At 38.5% G+C, this 23,805-nt stretch overlaps 1 protein-coding gene across 3 annotated transcripts; it reads right to left on the bottom strand.

The window, feature by feature from the left end:
* Positions 1-3,463: 3,463 nt before the first annotated feature.
* On the bottom strand, positions 3,464-23,491 carry LOC119794329 (F-box/WD repeat-containing protein 11). 3 transcript variants are annotated; one of them, XM_038301849.1, is made up of 14 exons: positions 23,333-23,479; positions 21,063-21,167; positions 18,105-18,170; positions 16,127-16,343; positions 15,746-15,932; positions 15,469-15,559; positions 13,716-13,853; positions 12,519-12,637; positions 7,678-7,927; positions 7,421-7,539; positions 6,504-6,614; positions 6,344-6,422; positions 5,889-6,053; positions 3,464-4,756 (listed from the first exon to the last, which is right to left on the bottom strand). In XM_038301849.1, the coding sequence occupies exons 1-13, from the start codon at positions 23,450-23,452 to the stop codon at positions 5,892-5,894; spliced, it is 1,764 nt and encodes a 587-aa protein (XP_038157777.1). In that variant the 5' UTR covers positions 23,453-23,479; the 3' UTR covers positions 3,464-4,756; positions 5,889-5,891. The 3 variants fall into 3 exon arrangements, with proteins under 3 accessions (XP_038157777.1, XP_038157779.1, XP_038157780.1); XM_038301851.1 differs by lacking the exon at positions 21,063-21,167 and having other exon boundaries at positions 23,333-23,491; XM_038301852.1 differs by lacking the exons at positions 21,063-21,167; positions 23,333-23,479 and adding an exon at positions 22,995-23,085.
* Between the last annotated feature and the right edge of the window lie 314 nt (positions 23,492-23,805).

The following is a 23,805-nucleotide window of genomic DNA, read 5'->3' as shown; positions in this document are numbered from 1 at the left end:
TAACAAAACTGATGCACTTTCGCTTTAGCTAAAGAGTTCTTACCAATTTGCTGTATTTAGATTGAGTCTTGGAGCAATTCCGCGTTTCAGCATAACAATAATTCCAAATAAGCATCAAGGATTGTCTTTGTGAATGGATTACACATGCTCACAGCAAGCTTCTGAAATTGCCTTTAACACTATTAAAAATGCATTAAATATGTTAAAATCTTAGTCTCTGCCATGTCCTATAAAAGGTTGGTCAAATATTCAGCCTGAATGTCACGACCAGAATTTTGCATTAACGTGGGTCAATGTGTATATTTGAGCTCATGTGATAGAGAAAATCAACTTGACATATAAACCATTTTAAGTTGTATTTTCTATTCACAAATATACAGTTTAAGTACTTCATTTCAAGCCCAACATTAATTGGGGAATCTATAGTAATGGAGCATAAAAATATCTGAATATAACTCCACACTAGCTGTGTCCGAATGTCCGCCCTCACCTCTAAATCACTAAATAGAATGGGGACTATATAGTGAACTTTATAGTGAACTCAGTTAACTGAACATTCAAAGAGATGACTACTTTTTGTTTGGTCAGCTAACTCCGCCTCCCTGCATGGTGCACGCTCCATCTTTATCTATCGCCACTGTCACAAGAAATTCCATGATTTTGGGATATATCTGCTTGTCCAATGACCCTGGATAGTCACTACTTTTCATGGTGCATTATGGGAAATTTGGAGTCCACTACCACTAGACCGGTGTTTTTCAACCCTGGTCCTCAAGGCACACTGCCCTGCATGTTTTAGATGTTTCCCAGCTTTCACACACCTGTTATCAATTGATAGCAGATTATCAGGCTTTGCTGAACTGCAATCATCTGAATCAGGTGTGCTGAAGCTCAGAAACATCCAAAGCATGCAGAGCAGTGTGCCTAGAGGACCAGGGTTGAAAAATACTGTTCTGGACCTTTGGATACTCATTTAAAATGACTATATAGTGATTAGGGTGAACGTTTGGATAGAGCCCTTACCTAAAGTGCTCATAACCAAGATCCTGATCTCTTTATTCTCCTTCCTTTAATTAGAAATCTGTGGTAGAGGTGACAATTCTAATGACAATGCAATATTTGCAGAAATTTCAGAAGATACTCTGATCATTACATTTAGGTTGCAGCTTATGAGAAATACTTTGCCGCCAACTAATACATTTGTAAAGTGCCATAAGTTTTAAACCAAAAAAACCCTAAATCTTTGCTATTCCAACTAACAGGGGTGCTTTAATTAAATCTGACAGGAGGCTACTGTAGGACCAAAAAGCTGCTTTGAAGTTGAAATAAAGTTAAAGCAATAGAAAGTTAGAGTAATAGATGTTTTCTGCCAATGAACTCATTAACTAAGACTTTAAACTGTTTTGAGAGTATAAAGTTAACACACACCAAGCTCACAAAGAAACCAGTTTCCAGAAACACACCTTGGATTAATTTATCATAAAATGATCAAAAACAAGAGCACTGAGGGCCTTTACAAAGTTTTCTAGCTGTTTTTTTGCACTTCTCGTCTCTCCTGCTGTTATCCTCCATCACTTCCCTTCCTTCCCAATCCTAGCAGGAGGTCACTGAAGAGATGTCACTGCCAAATGACCCAATCGCTTAAGCAGACACATACAGCTGACTCAGGGGGAAAAAAAGGTTGCACCAGAGGATTCCTATTGCAAGGCAACAGGAATCTGCACTGAAGGGGGTGGGGGGTATAAGGAGACAGTGAGGTGGAAGAGAAAATGGGTGTGGGATAAAGAAGAGCGAGGAAGGGAGTGGGGGGGGGCTGGTGTAAGTAGTTAGTTTCTGGAACGTTGCTTCAGTTCCACTCGGGAATGATGGAAATATTCTGGGTAGCCAAACCCAGAGTGGAAGGTGTATGGTAATCATGTCGGGGAAGGAATGCCAAATATGTGCGTGAGAACGGAGCTGTGACCCGAGAGCTGCAGGAATTATGGGCCAAAATCCCACAGACCCAGAGGAAGCACACACACCCATATCCAACACATACACACATCATATATTAACGGTGCTCCCAGTGCAAACCTATTCCACATCATGGTCAAAATGTGAAACATTTAGCTATACTGACACAAAACACAAAGCAGTAAGAAACTATCCCCCCCCCCCCCCCCAAAAAAAAAAAAAAATCTGGAGAAGATAGGTGAATGAATGGCCAAATATATTGAAAAAACCCCCACTACATTCAGACTGCTGTAAAAATGTACCACATTTCAAATAGCTTTCTCTGACAGCGTTTACAAGATGTGGTATGTGATCCTCTGTAACAGGTTGTTTAGACTCCCAACTTGGCCACCCAACTGTCAGAGCCAAAAGGCTAGAAAACAGAATGTGCTGCAGTTGGGAAAATGGGTCTATACTCCCATCTGGTGGTGACAGTCAGAAAATACTCTGATTAGGATTCTTTTTATTTGAAATATCTTTGTCAAAAGCCACCAGATTTTAATATAATAGTTTTTTTGGGCTAACCCACAACTCTTACCTGACCAAAAATCTGATTTATGCTTGATTTAAACTGAACAGTTGCAACCCTGGTTCCATCTAACCTAAATGCAACTGCTACCAATAGGGCCTAGGAAGTAATCACAAATGCTCAGTATTGTTTAGGCTTTTCAATAATAAACTTCTATCCATTAATCATCAGCCATGTCTATGTTAACATCACTCTATCCAGAGATGGTGCTTAGCTTAATCTGATAGATCCCAAAGCAGAAATATACATTTGCACCAGTAGTTTCCAGATTTGTCAATTGCCTGTCCAATCAGTAAACCAATCCTGACCAGACACCCAAACCTCCTCGACTACCTCACTCTTGGATCTTTTTAAAAACAAAGCTAATTTCAATGGTTCCTTTCCTCCTGTGAGATCCTATCCTCTCAATCACAGGCACAACAGTATACATAGTGCCCATATTACTGTAGATGAGGCCCAATTAGTTTATTGGTTCAAATCTCACCATCATATTTGGACTTTACTTCAAAACACTGATTCCTCCACATGAGGGTCAACAGCTTGGAGGTAGGAGCCCTTTTTTTCTGGTCAAGGACCGGTCACAGATTAAGGGGAGCTTAATCTCATCCTGGCCGTTTCACTTACCCTACCAAACTGAGCTGTAACGTACATTGGAGGTTATAGTTTTAAAGAGAATTCTATGCGATATCAAAGTGCGGCATAACCTTGGATTTAAAGTTGTTTAAATACAGCTTATTTAAATCAGAACTGATCATTTAACATTCTTCTGAGAAAATGTTTTTACCCTTTAAGACCATCACAGAAATTCATTAAAACAAAACAAAAAAACGTTTAACCAAAGTTTGATGATTAAAGCTCAACTTTCGTATCATGTCAGACGGAAAGGATAAAAAGAATCCATTCAAACACTCTCGCACACAGATGAGAACAGACAGACACTCATTCAGGGTTACAGTTGGCTCAACACTCCACCACTGTCAAGTACTTTATTCACAATAAGGTCATTTTCTTCTTTAAAAAATCATTTTAATATACAACACAATTTTTGACAAGACAACTCAGTTTACAGCTAAATTTTGAGCTCTTGAATTCCAGCTTCTCTCATTACCAAAAGCAAGCACTTAGGATGATGGGAGAGAGAAAGATGGTGTGAGAAGGACAGATAAACACAGGGGGGGGGGGGGGGGGTAAATAGAAAGAATGAGGTGTAAGGCCGGGAAAATGTGGCAGGAGGAGAAAGGACTACACTTAGTATGATTTTTCTTTGTACTAACAACCAAAATATTCAAATAAAATTAGAAAATAACAGTCATAAAAAAGAAAAAAAAACAAACAGTAACAAAGTAAGAATTAAAGAGGAAAGAAAGCAGAGGTGTACCGGGATGCTGTATCCAAGGCAACCTAACATGCATGTCTGACGCCTCTGCTCTGTTCTGCCGTTTTCACAAGTCCACATACACAAACGCACACGATCCGAGTGTGTGCCCCCTTATTTCAAGCAAATTTTCACCTTGTGGGAGGGGCTGTGAAAGGGAGGCTGAATGGTGGGATAGGGAGAGAATGGGGTGCAGAGAGAGAGTCCAGGAGGAGTATAATGTTGTGAGAGGTACAGGGAAGCCTTCGACCAGACTTTTCTCCCTCCCTCAGTCCCTTGATCTCTCATCCTTCCCTTCTTCCTTAAGAGCCGAGTAAAGAGTCTCTGTCTCCCGTATCACAGCTTCAGTCATCTTCTGTCCAACTGTGCCACTGTGCCGGTGTAATGTATATAAATATATATCTATAAGCAACTCCCTATCCGTGAAACCGGTTTTTGGCAGGGGTCATAATCTGAGGAGCAGAAGCGGCTTTAAGTTTGCTTCAAGGGAACCAAAAAATAAAAAATAAAAGAGCTTGTAGGTTTTTGCCAGGTCTATGTTAATACTGTCATTAGTGTACTTTACAGAACATAAATTAGTAGCAGAAGATGAATGTCTTGGAAGAGTTGCGTTGGTTTTGCAGTAGGGAATCCACATCAGTGTTGGCCTGTATGTATTTTGCTCAACTGGCAGGCAATGGGCACAAGCTTTAAGAGTCTGTCAGAACGGGCAGGAGGGGGCTGAGTGGGAGATGGACAGAAAGATGACCAGGAGGAAGGAAAAAAAATAAAAAAAGATGCGCTCCTTTTCGTGACAGACGCACCAATCAGCCATTCAGCCCTGGATTTCCTCCTATTAAGGGTGAGTTGCATGGCGCCACCTGGAGGAGGGAGCACAAATGACAGGGTGCTTCTGAATACAGTGCATATTAAGAAATTAGGTGATTTTTTTGTAATTTCAGTAACTTAATTCTACATATCTCAATATCATTTGGATGATTATGGCTTTAATTAATGAAAATCCAAAATATTATTTTAACCAAAAGATTAGAAATGTCTGCTTTTCAAAATAAATGTGAAATAAAAATAAATCTTGAAAAAAAAAAAAAAAAAGGACAAAGTAACTTTTTACCAGTTGTTTGTTTCAATAAAAGAATAAGGGGGATTGATACAAACCACTGTAAGGCACGACACTCCATACAAGATAGTCACAGAATAAAAGGTGATGTGTGGTCGACAGTAAGAAAAATAGTTTCTAACAAGAGAAGGTAAAAATAAAGCTGCTTAATAACAGCAGGATCAAGTTACTTCTCTCCCAATAAGGAGACTCTGGAGAAACAACACCTCATGTCTTCCCTCACTTCCAGTTTGCTTTTTGAAAACCAACAGTGTGTCAAAGACCAGAGTGGCATCAGAGGTGGCTCGTTAATGCAGTAACCTCTTTAAATTTGCTTTAGGTTTGTTGGTCAGAACTAGTAAGTTGTTCAGACATCTCTGGTTCAGGACTGGCCTAACGGAATGCACCAGTCGTAGCCCATGTTCTGGATGCAGGTGTGAAGGTAGCTTAACTGATTCCATACATATTCCTCAATTGGCAAATCTCCTTTCCATTTGCATACCTTTTAAAATCAGTTTTCCCCTTCCTCCCAACTTTTTGTAAATAGGCTTAGATAGAGCACTCTGAACAGCGCAATGCTTTATTAGCAACCTTTTGTCATTTATCCTCCTTGTTGAAGGTACCTATAGTTATCTGCAGTCTTCCCACCAAATCTGGATTTGATTCTGATTCAATGCAATTTTTATTTTAAATCTGCATTTCCAATAATTAAAGGTCATAATCATCAAAATTAAAATAAATAAAAAAAGGTTTTGCATCTTTTTGAGTGTAATAAAATTACTGAATACTCATGCAATTTCTTTTTCACTGAAATCCAGGTTTTTGATGCCATTTTAATATACTGATGTAATCAGTTACATTATCAGGAAAGTTTAACAATGATACTTTCAGCATACCTGCTATCTAGAAATGTACGTGTAAGTGCGGGAAGGAGATCGTCCCTCTGACTGGCCATTAGGAGACACGTTCAGAAAATCCCAGATCAGAATGGTGTCGTCGTGAGAACTGCTGATGATCTGAAACTCGTCGAACTGCAGGCGGAAAACACGTCCGGAGTGCTCCTGCAAAGACGAGGCAAAAGAGCACCACTAAAGAAGGAGATAACAGTAAGGACATGTCTGCATCTTCATCTCTAGAAGACCAGAGCTTTAGATATTATTGCATTTGTTTATAAGTTATGTAGTATAATGAGCTCAGGCAGAAAATAATCTTAAGTAAATCCTAAAATGAGGATATAATCAGAAAATGGCTATTAGTTAATTGAAATGGTGGCATTTGTACTTTGATTCCATTCAGGTTATCGTTCAAAAACTTCACCAAAAAATAAAGATGAAAGAATGATGCAACTGACCACTAGAGTGCGCAGACATAATGTGCTAGCAGGGGCTCGTGGGTCAAGTGCTGCCTGCAGGTCCCACACTTTAATTTTGCTGTAGAAAGAAGCAATGGGAGAGATGTCAGTAAACAACCTCGGTCTCAGCTCAGGAGGGTTTGGATTAATAAAACCTCACCCATCGTAGGCTCCGCTGACAATCCTTTTGTTGTCAAAACGAATGCAGCGCACCAATTCCTCATGACCTTCCAGCACTCGCAAACACGCCCCGCATTCTATGTCCCATAACCTGTGGGAAGAAAAGCCAAAGATTCATTAACATTGCCTCCCTTGTAATACAATGCAAACACTATATAAAAACTAAGTTTCTGATGGTAACGATGTTGAGGCAATCTGATACAAACTTTCAGATTAACACAATAAATTAGTGAGAGAATAAATTATAATATCATTGAACTACTGCAACCATCATTCAGGAAATGAGAAGACTTTTAAAGGAGGGATTCTCTTTTTCAAATATAAGATGATCTAGTTGCCTTTTCATTGCTTTTCGTCTTTAAAACTTCACATTTCAAGACCAAAATTTCCTTCAGGCCAGATAAATCAGACTGTTTTTGATGTCTGACGCTCCACTGTTTGCTTTAAGAAAAGCTTTAAATCACATTTTAGTTTAAAAACCAGGTCTAACTTGGTCAAAACGTTTCCAACAATGGCCATATTACTTTTCTTTTTTCTCCAAGTAAACCACGACTAAAATAAACTATCCAAAGATCAACATTGCAAATGAAAGATAAAGGATCAACAGCGTTCACATAGAAACCAACTACTTTGATAATTTATATAATGTTTTGGTAAATCAAATCTCCCGTATAGATGGTCCAATAATGTGACCATCTATTCGGTCAGATAAACACATTTTAAATACAGAGCATGCAATAATACCAGAGTCATAACTCTTTAAGTATGTTGATGTTTTGGTAATACTGCAAACCAGCGTTAAGCAAAAGTCTGACCCCTCTCCTCCAGGGAACTTTAGAAGCCCTGCAGAAAAAAACAGGTTGTTTTCAAACATCACAGTTTGGATGTCAGACGTACCGGATTGTGTTGTCAGATGAGCCGCTGACAACCAGACGATCTCTATACTGTAAACAGGCAATGCCCCGCTTATGACCATTAAGAGTGCGCACAAACTCACAGGTGCTGGTGCTCCACACCTAGAATTACACAAAGAGCAATTAGCAACATTGATGAACAGTGGGGGAAAAACATGGAAGCACTGGAATAGATTAAATATCTAATAAATTTAGAAATGTAAAACAAAGAAAAGCTAAGAGCTTCTTTCCACAGCCCACCTTGATGGTGCGGTCCCCTGAGGCGGACACAATATATTTGTCATCGAAGTCGACAACGTTGACAGCAGCACGATGCCCCACCAGGACGCGCCGCAGGCTGATGTCAGTCGGTGAGGCCATGTCCCACACTGCAATCGAACGGTCCTTGGAGCAGGTGACCATGAGACCATTCGCAAACCGCAAGTGAAGAACGGCCTCGTTGTGGTGGATCAGTGTGTTCAGTACCTCACCCGTCGTAACTTCCCAAACCCTACAGAGGGGGAAGAAGAGACATAAGGTGGTAAATGTGAGAAGATATAGAAATGTGGGATAGATTTTAATATAGCTATTTTTCACTTTTTTCCTTCCAAGAAATAGAAAAGTGTTTTTATTCCTCTGAATGGCCATTAGGGGCATCTGGAGCCCAAACCTTTTTCACATATTTTTAGGTCTGCTTTTTTCTCCTTCAAATTTTTTACTAATCGTTTTCAAAACCAGATAATAAGTAGATTTTTCCTAAAATAGACGCTTTGCATTTAATGCAGATTTGATGCAGATTTTTTTTTTGCAGTGAACCTGCAGATGAAACTTCACCCATCTTTCTTCATGCCAGACTGCTGTTCCAAATTTGTAAAGTTCTTTTACACGGAACATTAAACAAAAAACAAAATTGATAATGACACAGAAAGAAGCATTGTCAGCCACAGCTCTTCTAGACTACACTCTGATATATCTGCTTTTTAACAAAAGCAAAAGAAGTTAAGTAAACATTCAGTAAAAGACCAGAAAGGTTATTGAAAACTTTTGTTTTTGTCTTTTGTTAAGCAAGTATCTCCTTTTAGCAGTTGTGTCAGAATTTAAAGCACAAGCAGTATGACTGTTATATTCCTTAAGGCAAGCTTAAAGTGAACATTTTTTTTAAAACAATGCTTAAACTACTTGTACTTCTCATTTATCTAAATAAGAGATCTAAAATGAAAATTAAATCAGTTCTCATGGAACAGTACAAAAAGGGGAAAGAGAACAGAGTGAAAAGATGTAAGAATGACCAAAAGAGAAAAAAGTGAGAAATGGTAATAAAAGATGCAGGCTTTAGTAGGAAAGGAAAACAAGACAAGAGGAAAAATGGTGGCAAAACAGATGAGAGGAAAAAAACAAGAAGATATGAAACAGAAAAACTAAAGTGAAGATGTGTGCAAAGGATAAATGTTTATTGGTTCTACAAAACAGAAAGGTTAGACTCCGAAGAACTGCAAAGAGTTTGCATGTGTGCACACACAGCTGCTTGTTACTAAAAAGCACCTCTGAGGTCTGAGAATCAAATGCAAAACACATTGGAAAAGCTGACAACTAAACCTCCAAACAAAGTGCCCGTCAAGCTGTTGCTAAGGAAGTGAGGTCATATTTTCCTTGGATACTATCCAGCAAAGACGGCTGAAGTGTGAATTAATACTGAGCTTCTGTGTGCAGTAGCCAAGCATGTGACAACATATAAACCCAAACCAAGCCGTTAAATACTGCACTGAAACGTATGCAAAAATCTTTAGTAACACCTGCGAACCATATGAATGACTTCTTAATATTCATATTCTTTTATTCATATTCTAAAAAAAAACTGGAGTTATTGCCAGGCTGTGGATGAACAACCAAGGATAAATTATTTATTCCCCATACATCTTTTTTTAAGGGCCAAATATCACAATAAATTTCTGCATTCTTTGTTCTGAAATACATCCATTTTCTATCCGACTAAACAACAAGACATGAAGTAATAATGTTCATGCAAATAATCGTGCATCATACCTCTGCAAACAAAACAAAATGTCCCGTTTGTGATTTTCCGATTTCCCATTTGCCCTTTAGAAGTCGTCACGCTGCCACCACAAACACTCCTGTTATTTATCATCAGCTTATATTTGACACACTATGCACTTCAAGCTAGTTTAATCATTTCAATAAGAATGGATGAAATCAAGAGTAGAATCCAAAAATGGATAGAAAAAATAAAGATGGAGAACATTTATTTTCTGAAAAAAGAAATGGGTCTAACCCGAGACAATTAGCAAATCTCAAGAAGCAGTCTAGTCTTATTCTAATGTATATAATTATTAGCTGAATGGTACCAAAGGCTTTAAGTAGATAGAGATCGGGTGAAGAAGAATATTAGCAAAAATAATTCACACATTACTGAGCAATAACATTATGGCTGCCGAACACGGAGTTTTACTTTAATAACGATTATAGTGGCTGTACGTTCCTAACCAGTCTCTACAAATACCGTACCAAAAAACGCCTGACCCAATCAGCCACTGGTGCTTCCAGCTGTCAGTCTGATGTGATTGTTAACCAGGGTTTATACAGGGATGAGTAACTCTAATTCAATGCTCTTAAAAAACAATGTTAATGCCATCAAGAAGTACCCACGACTCTGTAGCCATGCTTCCAGCCACTTTTTTTTTTATTTGCATTTTTTCCATTCTCTACCTTTTCTCTGTCTGGAGCTTCTTTTCCGAACATACGGCTTTACGATCAACCGGAAGCAGTTCCCCTCAAACATGCAGAACCAGTTATATCTGATGTATCTGACAAAATAGTTTTTATACATGTATTTTTTTTTTAATAAAGCATTTTAAATGCCACGATAATAACCTTTAATGAATTTAATTGCCCATTAAGGCCTTAATTAAAAAATTATAATTTCATGACTTTTAATGACCCACCAAAACCCTGTTAACTTACAGCCATGTGGGAGAGTCCCGACAACATGACTGGTCACTGCTGTAGTTTATGAACCAGGAGTTAAAAAAATTAAAATAAAATAAGGTACATTTGTTTGTCATTAGTAAGAACAGCCTAAATAAACATTTCTATAGCCAATTGATCAACTAGTAACACTGTTGCCTCCTCATTTTAATTTATTATAAAAACCTGACAAAGTTTAAGCAGCTTAACAAAATTATTGATGATTTATTCAACTCAATACGTTTCCAGTAGTATTACCGTATTTTCTGGACTACAAGCCTCTAAATTTTTCCTAAGCTTTGAACCATTCTGCTTATCAAAAGGTGTGGCTTTTCTGTGGTTTTTGCTAACCCGCCATAGGAGGAAGTCAAAGTTGGAAATTAAGGAATAGGGGGCTAAATTTAATGTAACACAAGAACATGCTAGCAGCAGGCACCACGGAGAACAAATGTCCCAAATTTTACCATTTATTTGCCTCATTAAAGCTGCAGAACCAATGGAGTGACTGGGCTCAACTTCTGCAGAGCTGAAATAATGAGCTGACGAAGCCCCATCTTTCAGTAAAAGCTCTTACTGCTGCGAACCAACAAGCTAACGGGAGCTAGCATTCTTCTTCATCTCTACTCTGGAGGCTATATGTAGAGCTCCCCCTACAGGATTTGTGGGAGACAGTTCAGTAGATATCAGCTGTTTATAGTCTGGTACGGCTTATGTATACACGTTTCAGTTTTTTTTTTTTTTATTAGTGAACCTATAGTGAGGTGCACTCTATAGTCCTGAAAATACTGTAAATTATATATTTTTTAATTAACTGTTTATAGAATATATTTATTGAACGCCTCTCCACAGAACTGAGGGAAAAAAATGCAGTCTTGCTGTAAGAGGAATGATGCCATGTGAGGAAGTAACTGTGCAGCAAAATGCTTGGGTCAGAAAGAGAGGTTTACCCTCAATGGAAACATCAGGATGAGGATGAATCCAAAAAATTGTGTTTTAACTAAAAGCAGCTTTAATAACTTTGAATAATTGGTGGTCATATGATATAATATTATGGTAGAGCAGCATATAGGAAAAGAGCTTTCAATAAAGTTACTACAGTAGCCCAAGAGGGAAGAAAAAACCCTTTACAGGGCAGAGCCAGCTTATTGTGTTTGAGTTGAATTACACAACCAAACTCCTTTTGTTTCTAACATACTTGAGGTCATCATAAGCTTTTATACAATTTTCTAGAACCCAAAAAGTTAAACGGAGTCAAAACATAAAAAATATTAAAAAAAAAAAAGTCCACGAAGAAATCAATCCATAGCTCTTTGCAAATATTAAACAGTATAAGAACAAGCAGGGGGCAGAAACGTAATCTCTCTGATGGGCATAAGCTGGTGTTTTGGTATAAAAGCATTATAGGTTTAAACAATGTTATAGAGGAAGAAACCACAAAAACTTTCCTCTATACAAATCCAGTGGTTTAAAGTCTTTTCAGTAAGATGCCAGAGAAAAGTTCTGGATTGAATTTTCTCCGGTTGCGTGGGGCAGAGTTGCTGCGTTTACCACATCCCTCATTTGTTGTTTTATGCTTACTGCAAGTTACCCTTACAAATTTTTCCTCTAAAAAGGACAAACTCAGGTGTTTTAAAGGTCATTCAAACTGCGTGAGCGTCAACATTAATTTCTATTATGGCAACTTCTCTGTGAAAGTTAAGTTTGGAAGCCAAGAACAGAGCTTTTGAAAAGCAGCATGATTTGGAGACTGGAGCTGATAGCCCAGCTGCATGTCAGCTAATAGTAGCCCATTACATTTAAAACAACTCAAAAGGAACAGATCAACAGATTGGGATAATATTCTGTGCAGTAAGCACTTTTATTCCTTTAATGACTCATTTAAAATGGTAACCGTGGAAAATAAAAAAACTCACTTATCTTTTCTCATTTACCATATGTAAATTATGAAACTAAATAAATATGGAAATATAAACACAAATTAAATTTGAAGCATTTGTGTGATATTTTATCGAACTCACGCTGCTTCACACTCCCTAATCAGAATTATTTTAAGCATTTCTTTGCACCTTATCCAAAAATAAATGAAAGGATTTCCCTGCTGCAGTTTAAGGACGTCATACCTGACAGTTGAGTCAGAAGACCCAGTGACGATGACCCTCTCATCATACTGGAGACACAATACTGAGCCTGTGTGACCGGTCAGTACCTTCAGACATTCCAGTGTTTGTTTATCCCAGATCTACAAAGCAAGAGGAAGAAAAGGGAGAAGATGAGTGTGGGAAAGGGATTATCTGGCAGTGAAGGGTGCTGCAAAACAGAAAGAACACGTGATTTTCCAATGGGTGCAGATTTGGGTCATGCCAAGAATGGTCTATTCTTATAGCAATGTCCGTGCGCTGTTCACGCCCCATTTCTCTACTGGACTCTCCATGCAAATTAGAGCCATCTAGCTCTTTAATGGCCATGTGTCAGCCTCCATTAAATTTAAGATTTACTTCTTGCCTTCCATCCTCTACCCCTTTTTTTTATCTTCTATTACTGGCTTGGGATAGACTAATAAGCGAAACTAAAACAAGACTAGCGTTGAGTCGTTACATCCAATAATTCACTCATGTCATGTCCAATCACTGCAGCTTCAGTTGGACAGCACAAATGATAAGATACCACACATTAGGATCATTGTTAATTACTGTAAGGTGTCAGAATGAACCAGTCAGGCAGACAAAAACATGAAAATAATGTGTTCAATGACTCAGGTTAAGGAAACAAGATAGGAAACCTAGAATGCCTGTTAAAATACACAGCATAAATCTATATTGTAGTGCTCAGCTTTAGCTGCTAATGCACTTAAGTTCCCCATTTTAAAATAATAAAAATTCAACTTTATTGATCTCGAATTGGAGAAATTTAGCTCTGTATTTAACCCATTCCCTCGGGGAACAGTGGGCTGTTATTGTGCTGCGCCTGGGGAGCAATCGGGTTTAAGGGTCTTTCTCAGGAACCCAGAGTGGAGGCTGTGGGATTCGAACCAGCTTCTATTCCGTTATATTCCATCTCTGACCAGTAGGTCTCATAATAGAAAACTTGTGACGTTATTATACGTCTTAGCTTCATGAATGTTTCTGAAAGTATTTAACATCATGTTATCCTTTTAAAACCAGGCCTTGTGCCCAGGCTTCCCTTAATACTGAACATTTCATAGTTAACACTGTTCAGATACAACTACTGTTTAAAGAGTAGAAAAACAATCTTTAGATGAGTGGGGGAAAAAAGGCAGACCCTTATATTTGTTATTATTCCAGCATAAGCCGACATACCTTGATGGAGTTGTCCCTAAGGCCACTGATGATCTTCTCATCATCATACTGGAGACAATAAACACCTTTACTGTTTTCTGAGCGACACTGAATCCTTTGCAAGTTGTGTCTCCCACATCGCCAATTAGCCTCAATAGTCTGCAAGGAGAAGGAAAACACACACAAAAAAAACACCTATTCATCAAGGAAAAAAAAAGGGCAGCTTTGTTTTGTTTAGCCATCCTAGTTACACAGTTCATTTGATTTACGCATCAATAATGCATTATGGTTATAAACTGCAGTGGACCTGCAGATGAAATCATTTAACTTCTCTTTAGGATCAATAAAGTTCTTTTGATTTAACTTTTCTTTATCCACAGATGTAAGCTGTAATTCATGTAGAATGTGTGGTTTACCATTGCTGTGAGTGACATGCAAGCTCTACCAAAAAAGTTCACACATCATATATCAGAAAATGTTTGAGTCTCACTGGACTAGATTTATTTCTTGAGAACAAAGTAGATTATAGCGGAACAGGGTAGTAAAAAGCTCTGCAGAGAACCTTTACTTTTCAGCTGAGCAGTGACTACAGTTCAGAAGACAGAAGTCTCACCACTGAGAGAATGGAAATTTAAAAAAAGTTTATCCAATTACAACAAATCCAAATGCAGGGGATTGTTTAAAGGAATAGTACACCCAAAACATGATTAGCCTTCATTTTCTACTCACCCCCATGCTGAACAACACTCTGGAGTACTTTTTTGATATCTCAAATGCATCTGGAGATCTGGGAGGCGTCTTGCTGTCTGCTGACATTCAAATAATGGAGGTCTATGGTGACCGAGACAGAAAGGTCCATAAAAGTCCACAAAAAACGTCAATATTCCTCCATACTGCTCGTCCAATGTATTCCAAGTGTCCTGAGTGGGTAGCATCCAGAATTTACTCGAAACGAAGTCATTTAGAATGTTTTTAGAGCATAAACAGTAGTGTATAGGATTTCCTGAAAGTGCACACATGCGCGCTCACGACGCTACGGAAGCCGGCAGACCAAACCAGCGCATTCAGCTCGGCAAAGAACTCATGCTCTTCCTCAACACTGAAGTCCTCAGATATTTTTCTTTCGTTGTTTCTTTCTTTGCACAGGTAAACAGAACATTTCTTCTTCTACGCTTGCATTATTGGAAGAGCAGACGCTGAATGCGCACTTTCATCTGGTTTGATCTGCCGGCTTCCGTAGCGTCGTGAGCGCGCGTGTGCGCGCTTTCAGGAAATCCTATACACTACTGTTTATGCTCTAAAAACATTCTAAATGACTTCGTTTCGAGTAAATTCTGGATGCTACCCACTCAGGACACTTGGAATACATTGGACGAGCAGTATGGAGGAATATTGACACGTTTTTTGTGGACTTTTATGAACCTTTCTGTCTCGGGCACCGTAGACCTCCATTATTTGAATGTCAGCAGACAGCAAGAAGCCTCCCAGATCTCCAGATGCATTTGAGATATCAAAAAAGTACTCCAGAGTGTTGTTCAGCATGGGGGTGAGTAGAAAATGAAGGCTAATCATGTTTTGGGTGTACTATTCCTTTAATAAATTGTTTAATAACTCCAAAAATTCCAACAGCCTTTAATGAACGCAGCTACATTACAATGAAGGAATTAAAAAGTATACTTTATTTTCCTCTCGACATCATATTATTGTCACTTGACATGGTGAATACAGTGAACTAATAGAGAATATTTTATTATAATATTAAATAGTGTCTTACCTCTATGTCTTGAATGATCTTTGGATAAAGGGAGTGATAGTAGGAATTAGGTGGGATTTCTGATGTGCGGTTCTTGAACAAATATTTCTCCCTGGACGAAGAAAAACATGCATCATCATAAAAAACATAATGAGAGTTTGTTTAGAGGGATTCATTGTGACTAAAATATATAAACATAAATTATTCCATAATCACATTTGTTCCCCTCATAAAATCCAGCAACCTCTCTTAGCTGCAACTAAACTCTCCTGTGTTTCAGTGATAGTCTCATGCTCACCACTGATGTCTTTCAGACAGCCCTTTCCAAAGCGGGTCGGTTCGGACCATTCGTTCGATGAGCTTCTTCCACAGCATACCCTCAGAGATCACCCTCTGCCACTCTTTACACACCAGCTCCGCCGCGCAAAGCGAGCGTGCATCCAGAAAAGATAGGATGTTCTCTGCAATGTGATCCAAGCCCTGGGCTGAAGAGACAGAAACATGGAGGTGAAACAAACAGCAGCAACACTGATACAATTATGTCAACTTGACTTTAGTTTGCTAAGGTCTACTTTCCCATTTTCCTGTAATTCCCCATTACAAAGGGATCAAATAGGTTTACCAAAACAGATACTACTACTAAAAGGTGTAACGGTGTTGCATTAATGTGCATTTGTACCTGGCAACGCAGTGATGAAATCTCTCTGCAACATGGGTTTGAGGTAGGAGTTGATGTGGCCGTGCTGGTAGTGGCACATACGGGATATCAGCCGCTCGACAAACTCCACTTGGTCAGCCTCCGACCACTGGTCAAACAAGGCGATGCAGTGTTCTTTCTCCTTCTCGTAGTTCCCTTCTGATGGACGTTTGCGAGACCCCATTACAGGACCATTATGCTGAATAATAGAAAAATTAGATTAGTGAAACGTTCCCTGCATCCTCTGCTTCGCCTAACAGTTCAATAAGATGATGAATGTAAAGAGAAAAGGCTGGTGAATGGAAATATTTGCCTTTTCTTTTTTTATATTGGATATCAGCGTCAACATTTTGTTTTTTAAACACACATCCATAAATAATCAAAAGGCTCCTAATGATAAGTTCACACAGGAGGCGGTTAAAGCAGTGATTTCCACAAGTTCAACGCTCAGCATTTCAGATGGACAGTTTTTACACCCTTGACCATTAAAACACAAAAAAAATAGGTTAAATGATTATTGCTGCTTTAGTGCAGGTTTGTGCGTTTTTAAATGGTCATTTGTAAAAATGACAAAAAAAAAATAAAATTTTTAAAGGAAAAAAGATTACGTGTGCTGCTGTTATTTCAGAGATATTAAACATTTTTAGGTCCCCCATTGAGCTCTGAATTGAATCAAAATCATCTAGCCTACGTTTTTAGTGCTACTTCATTTGCGCAGGTAAAAATTTTGTTTGTGCTGATTTGGTTTTTAAGATAGAATTATTTCTAATTACGACTGCTGACGTCGCCATCCCAGCAGACATCAGTGCTGCCCTCGTTTCCTGATATAACATTACTGCATAACATCACATGTCATTCCTGTGCTGGTAATGAATATAACACTGGGAATTATTACCGTATTTATGATGAATAATTCTTTAATATTTAGTAAATCGTCAACAACCCAGACCCTTGGCTTTGGACCTGCCGTTACCCTGGCAATACTATGTCATTTCCTGTCAAGCTCTCACTGTCTGTCGGCATTTAACAATAAAAGCACAATTGGAACTTAACCTTACGGACTAATGTTAAATTATTCCTTATAATAAACTTTTGAATCGCCTTAGGGAGACCATCATGTTTTGGAAAAGCCCCGAAAGCTCTGAGAAAAAATGTCCACTTTGGTTCATCCATTGGTGAATCCACTGCACTCTGTGTTGCCACCGTCTCTGGTGTAAACGCACGACTGTAACCAGACTCACATTTCACTGTAGCTGTTGGAGCAAAAAGATTTCTGAAAACTTCAGTAACTTTTTTTTAAAGTAATTAAAAGGCATTTCTAAATGTTTTTAATTTCAAAATCTAGTGAGGAATTTTAAGAGAAACCAATCTAAGCGGGGCGTTTACATTTTTGGACCTTTATTAGGTTGTTTCATGCAGCCAATTTTTAACTCCCACTGGTCCCACAGAACGTTCTAGATAAAAACCCATTGACAGCATAGTTGAAACAGGCAAGATGTGTCCAGTGGGAGACTGGGGGTGCAGGGTCATCAGGTCCCAGAGAGAAAAGGTTTAGGGTAACATAACGGAAACCAAGTTAAATCTTATATTGGTCAGCTTCTATGAAAATCTTTAAAGCCCTGTTTAATATAAGATTTTGAATAGAAAAAAGTAAAAAATCAACAGATAATTCAAATAAAAAAATTATTAGTTACAGCCTCTAACGCACTTGACTATACACCCACTCCAAGGCCTTTTAATAATAAATATTTGGATGTATTAAGCTAATAATACTTGTTAAAAGTCTAGCATGTACTTAGAGATGGTTTCATACAGGAGGTATTTGACAGCAATGCAAGTTTCGTTTACAAGCGACTCCCATAGCACCACATTCTTTTCTATGAGCATCACTAATTAAAACTGGTTAAAGTTGTTTCAGGTAGTAAAAAATTTTCATATGACATTTTTCCAATAGACACACCTTCAGCAATGTCTTCTTTGGCGACAATTCGTCCACTAAGGTCTGTGACTCCATCCCTGATGTGGTCTGTAGCACAAAAGAAAATAAAACAGAAAACACAAAGAAGGCAAAGGTTAGTGAAGCCCTTCATTATAGTCTCTAAAACAAACTTTAGGAGCCATGTAAGGCAGCTGCCTGGACAGAGCTTGGACGAAGAAATGTCACAAACACAGCCAAGGACACACAGATCACCGTCGCTATATCTCTGATGCGTGGACGCACACGCAGCCGCGCATGCACACACATATGGAGTGGAATAAACAGAGCAGTTAAAGTAAAGGGAATCTGTTTTCTTGTCTTTGACCTGAGCTAAGTAGTCTGGACAGGAAATTAAAGCGCAAAACCTTGGATATGTCACTGGCACTAGCTCAGGCATGGCAGCAGAGAAAAGACAGAAACACAAAGAAAGATCCGGAGTTCAAGCAAGGACTCATCCTCAAATGTTTTATTACTGCTGCATCATTTTAACAATTAATTATTTTATATGTATTTATTGTTAAAATCATTTGTATGTCTTTAAATCTTAATGCTTTTTAACATTACCGTGAGTTGTTTTTATTTTTTTATTTTATCTCAGACTTAACTGGTTGCTACGTTACAGTAGCAATGTTATAAAAGTGCTTTCATCATAATATGTTTAAAAAAAGGAGGCAAAGTCCGGCCGCATTCTGAGCAAGGATTGGCGATAGGCACCTCAAATTTTTATCGGTGATTTGTGGCATTTATTGCAATGATGTTAAAGTGACAATAAAAAGAGTTTATTGCAGCCTTTCTGGCTCTCTGTGTACTGTCAGAGTCGAAACAAAAAACAAAACAGCTCTAAATAAAAACTGGTTATTCTTCAACATTTATATTTAACAATGCAATTGTAATCAAGCAAGATATAATTACAGTCTGTGCCTTTCAGGTTTTAACAGCGTCCATTATTCTTGACTTTAGGTTATCCTTTTAAACAACCGAACCTGCATTTGTCATAATAACTTGTTCAACAAACACCAAGATGAACGTGTTGGCTCTTTGAAATCAGAAAACTAAACAGAAAAGTGAAGCTACTCCTAAACTACACGGTACAGTTGGATGGTTACATCAATATTTGGATAAATTGGACACACAGATGTTTCATCTTGAAATAAAGTTCTTTGTTTATAAGTTTATATTGAGCCACAGTCAGATCTTATAATACTTTTGACAGTTAAATAAACCGTAAACAAAAAACATAAATTATCACACAAGTGCTTTAATGGCAATGCAGAAGTCGTTTTAAATATTCTGTTTTTTTTTTTCAAAGCTGCAACAGTTAAACAATGTGTCTTTCCAGAAGAAAATCTATTAAAAATAATAATCTATTACCACAAATTGGACAACTTTGAGTGTCTAAACAGGAGCAGAAAATGAAATAGCCAATCAATTTTTGATCACAAAAAACATAAGCACTGGGAACTGATAATGACACAAAGGATGTTGTATTTCTGAAATGTTGATGCTTTTGTTTATTCAGGCTGCAAAACTAAAGCAGACAGCTGAACAAAGTAGTACAAATGTTTAAAGCATTTAAGCTCTTGATAATCTCAGAACTAAGGTTTTGTTTTTAAACTGGTAAAAATATTCTTTCACAATATTAGAACCCCAATTTTTTGCAGTAACATCTTTCACACTGTAACATCTCTAACTAGTGCTGCAGCAAACGATTATTTTGCAAACTGATTAATAATCGGATAGCCAAAGTTTCCTTGAAGAATGCTTTTTAAAAAATCAAACCAGGTAAAACAGATAAACTTTTCCCACTTGAGGAGTTCTGAATAGAACATATTGACAGAAGAAAACTATATCTTAAATGCCATTTTCTTTTTTTTACAATTTTGGTGTAATTGCTGCTCAAAGCTGGTTTCTATGTCAGCTAAAGAGCAGTTAATGATTAACCAATTACTAAATACGTTGACAATTATTTCAATCGAAAAATTTATTGTTTCAGCCCTACCTCTAACCCTATTATAAATAATGAGTGCTCACATCAGATTAAAATGATTGATGCAGCTTTTAAAGAGAAGCCAAAACAGGCTTAATTGAGTATCTGCAAATTTCCTATGGAGCACCAATACAACCCGATTTTAGTTGTTTGTTTTATAAAATCTATAAAAGCTGAATTGGTTTTCCATTGTTTTGAATATCTAGAGCCTCACCACATTAGCGCACTAAGTCAGGGCTGTTCAAAACTTCATCTGTCCATTGATAGTGTTTCTGCAAAACACTGGAGGTTTGAGCAAAACAATGAGAACAAAATTGTAGTTTATACGAATACAACCAGGCAAACTGAGAAGTATTGCTACCAAGACAAACAGAAGACATAGCTGGAATGGCCTTGCTGGTGTTTATGATCATGCAGAGAATAAGAAGATAAGGATGAAAAAATAAAAAACTGACCATGTTATGGTAGGCAGGCAAGCAAGCATGTAACCACTCTGAGCTTTAAGGACCCCCCCACCACCAACTCCATCCTCACACCTCCAGGCAGGAAAGGGATCATTACTCCTCATTGCAAAGTTATTCTCTGGTAGCCACGGCACACTTCCTACAGTGACGCTAAAAATTTTAGAAATTCAATTTTTGTAAGAAAATGTAAATTAGTAAGTATCCAAATCTAAAACAAGCAACTTTGGTTCCTGGCAAAATAAAGTTATAAGTCGAAACAATTTAAAGAAGAACCAGAGAAGAACTCAAAAGCTGAGCAAGGGGAAAGGACAAGAAAAAGGTGAGGAAGTAATGTGGACAGTGAATGGATGCTTTCCATCTGCTCTACAGTGGCATGAGCAGTCGTGTGAAGTGGTGAAATAAAAAAAAAAATATGAAAGGATGAAGAGATGACTAGGGAGGAAGGGAGAAAGGGGGGTAAAAGCAGAATTAAGAGGAGAGAGGCAGAACCTGGTTGTGAGCCCGGGTGGAGGGGATGCTCTGCAGGCACCTGAGTGCACACAAACTCTCAGCCACCGAGGAGCAGCCCAGCCAGAGAGAGCGAGGCACAGAGCACTGTGTGAAAGAGAGAGAGGAAGGGAGGAAGGGAAGAGGAGAACGAAGTGGACAGGGTGAGGGAGGAGTAGAAAGGAGAGCAGGAAACCAGAGATGGGTCATAAAGAAAAAAAAAAAAGATAAAAAGAGGAGGAAAGATGATGAGGGGAGTTAGTTGGTGAAGAGCAAATCATTTGAGTGAACGGAGAAGTCAATGGATGCACAGATGGGGTGAATTGTTGAGGAACAGGGCCAGTGAAAGAATTTTAGTTCAAGAATTCAAAAGTAATGGGTAAATAAACAGGGTTTGGATAGAAATTAAGAGAGGACGAGTGTTTAACCAACAAAGGTGAAGAGAGAAGAGGGGGAAGAGGTGGGGTGGGGGGGATAGTGAGGGGAAAAACCAGTATTAGAGCTACACACACATTTGGCACAGTGAGCGTAGGAACACACATTCACACGCAAGATACAGACTGATAAACACACACACACACACACACACCAAAGCATTAATAGACATGAATAAGGTGGAGATAGGTGGGAGGGGGGTGAACGGGTTTAATTGCCAAATAATTTTGTTTGTATGTTGATATGGAGCCCCACCCACTGTTCTGCCAACCCCACTCTCAAGAGTGGTTAGTGGATAACACTGGAACAAAATATATAGAAAATGAAAACAATCACAAAGACAAAAACTAGGCAAGGTCCAAAAATTTATAGTAGGTCTTTAAATCTGACTGTTGAACCTAAAATGTTTCTTGGATATCAATTTAAAAAAAAAAAATAAGGAAGTGAAAAACCAAAGTCTATTGACTACACCTGCTGTGAAATAATTATTTTCCTCATTTATTATATTCAAACTTTGTTCCCTTCAGTCTGTTTTAAATTTTTGCAAATTATCCTTTGTCACTGGGCTCCTGAGACAACACCTTGAATTGTAGTGAGCACAGAAACTATTCTGATTTAATCACCCTATTAGGGAAACTCAAACTATCAACCAGGTGCAAAACATGAAGATTTATCTGCTTTAGTATAGAGAAACATTAAAGAATTAGCCTTCTAATGTAAGTTGAGCAATCTATTATTACTTAAAGAAAACATCGCTATTACACCGTTTATCATGGGTTTGAAATGTTCTCAAGAGGAACCAAAACCTGTGAAGTACTTCAAATATGTCTATTCTATCCGGACCAATATATATAAATCATTTTGACGATAAGGTGAAATGGATATAAATACGGGATTTATTGTTTAAACTATAATATTTCTCTGGGAATTTTCACCTTTGCTAACATTTGGAATGCTAACATAAGGTTAGCCTACTAGCTTACAGACACAGCTACTAGCTTACAGAAAAATAGCCTTAACGGTTGTCAAAAGGTTATAGTTTTAAGAATACAATTAAAGACATTTAGACGAAAAGTATCCATATTCGACGCTGATATACAAATCGTGTTTTTGGTACAGACATTTCTCTGAGTAACGCAGGATAAATTTACCCTGCTAGCTCTGAAGCTAAGTGCTAATGCTCGCGGATGGTGGCATCTCTGTGTGAATGAAAAGGCAGTACTTCCTTCTACGCACTTCAAAAAATATAAACACACCAACAGCATTGGTGGACCATATGTGCCAGTTGTATTTGTGTAATTTTTATATTTGAATGTTCGCCCAAAACTGCTAAAAAAGTATGACGTCTGACCATAAACAACATAGTATAAAAGGCGCAAATTGACGTGGTTCATCGTCTGCTAGCCTGCGTTAGCCGAAGGAAGCTAGATAAGTATCAGACAGGGCCCAGTTAAAGTGGCGCAGCGTCACCGCAGTGAACACTACACCAAGGACTCTCACCCGTCTTCCGCCGATGACCGGACAAAAACTGTATACTTATAATCCTTATTTGTGCCCTATTCTAAAAAAATCACAACATAGTTTATTTGTTAAAATAAACGTCTGAAGCTCTTGTTGGCTCATCGATGTATTAAACATTGGTAGCGAAATGTACCGACATGTTCAGGCCCTCCCTCTCTGATTTCTGTTCCCCCTCCTTTCTCCTCCACCTCTCCCGACGAGCCGCTTCGCTTCGGTTCACTCCTGCGGTCAAATCAAGCCTAAGGGTCTTCGCCAAGCATAAGCCCGACAGCGATCTTCTCGCTTGGGTGGTGTGGTAACGCTGAAATCAATCTTACCATCAGTTCCACCGTTTTGTCTTCCATCTCCGGCTCCATGTTGATGATCCCCCCCCGAAACTCGCTGTGAAAATGGAAACCCAGCCCTGCGTCGGCGGCCCGCAAATTCAGAGACGTCATTCCCTTCGCGCAATCACACAGCTTTGGGAGGGCAGTGTCAAAAGGGTGGGTGGGAGAAAGGGACCGCCCATGTTATGAGCGAGGATGCTGATTCGGGGGCTTTTGACTGAGGAGGTGTGGCCTAACTGCTAAGCTCATTATTGATTGGCTTACTGTGCTACTAAACCTTTCCCCGGTGACTCCCCCAAACAAAAAGGCAAATGGATGTGGATGCTGTTGCTATCCTGAAGAGAGATACACCAAGGCAAAATCAATCATCCGCATAGCGTTGCATTGAATGGATGCAGGATGTTGGTCATTGAAAAAGCCGTATGTGAATACAGGCACTATGCTTTTGGTCAAAATTGACTTGA

Source organism: Cyprinodon tularosa, unplaced genomic scaffold (assembly GCF_016077235.1).
Source record: "Cyprinodon tularosa strain WSP-4 unplaced genomic scaffold, ASM1607723v1 ctg476, whole genome shotgun sequence".
Classification (NCBI taxonomy): Eukaryota; Metazoa; Chordata; class Actinopteri; order Cyprinodontiformes; family Cyprinodontidae; genus Cyprinodon; species Cyprinodon tularosa.
This window is presented reverse-complemented; position numbering and strand designations above follow the sequence as displayed.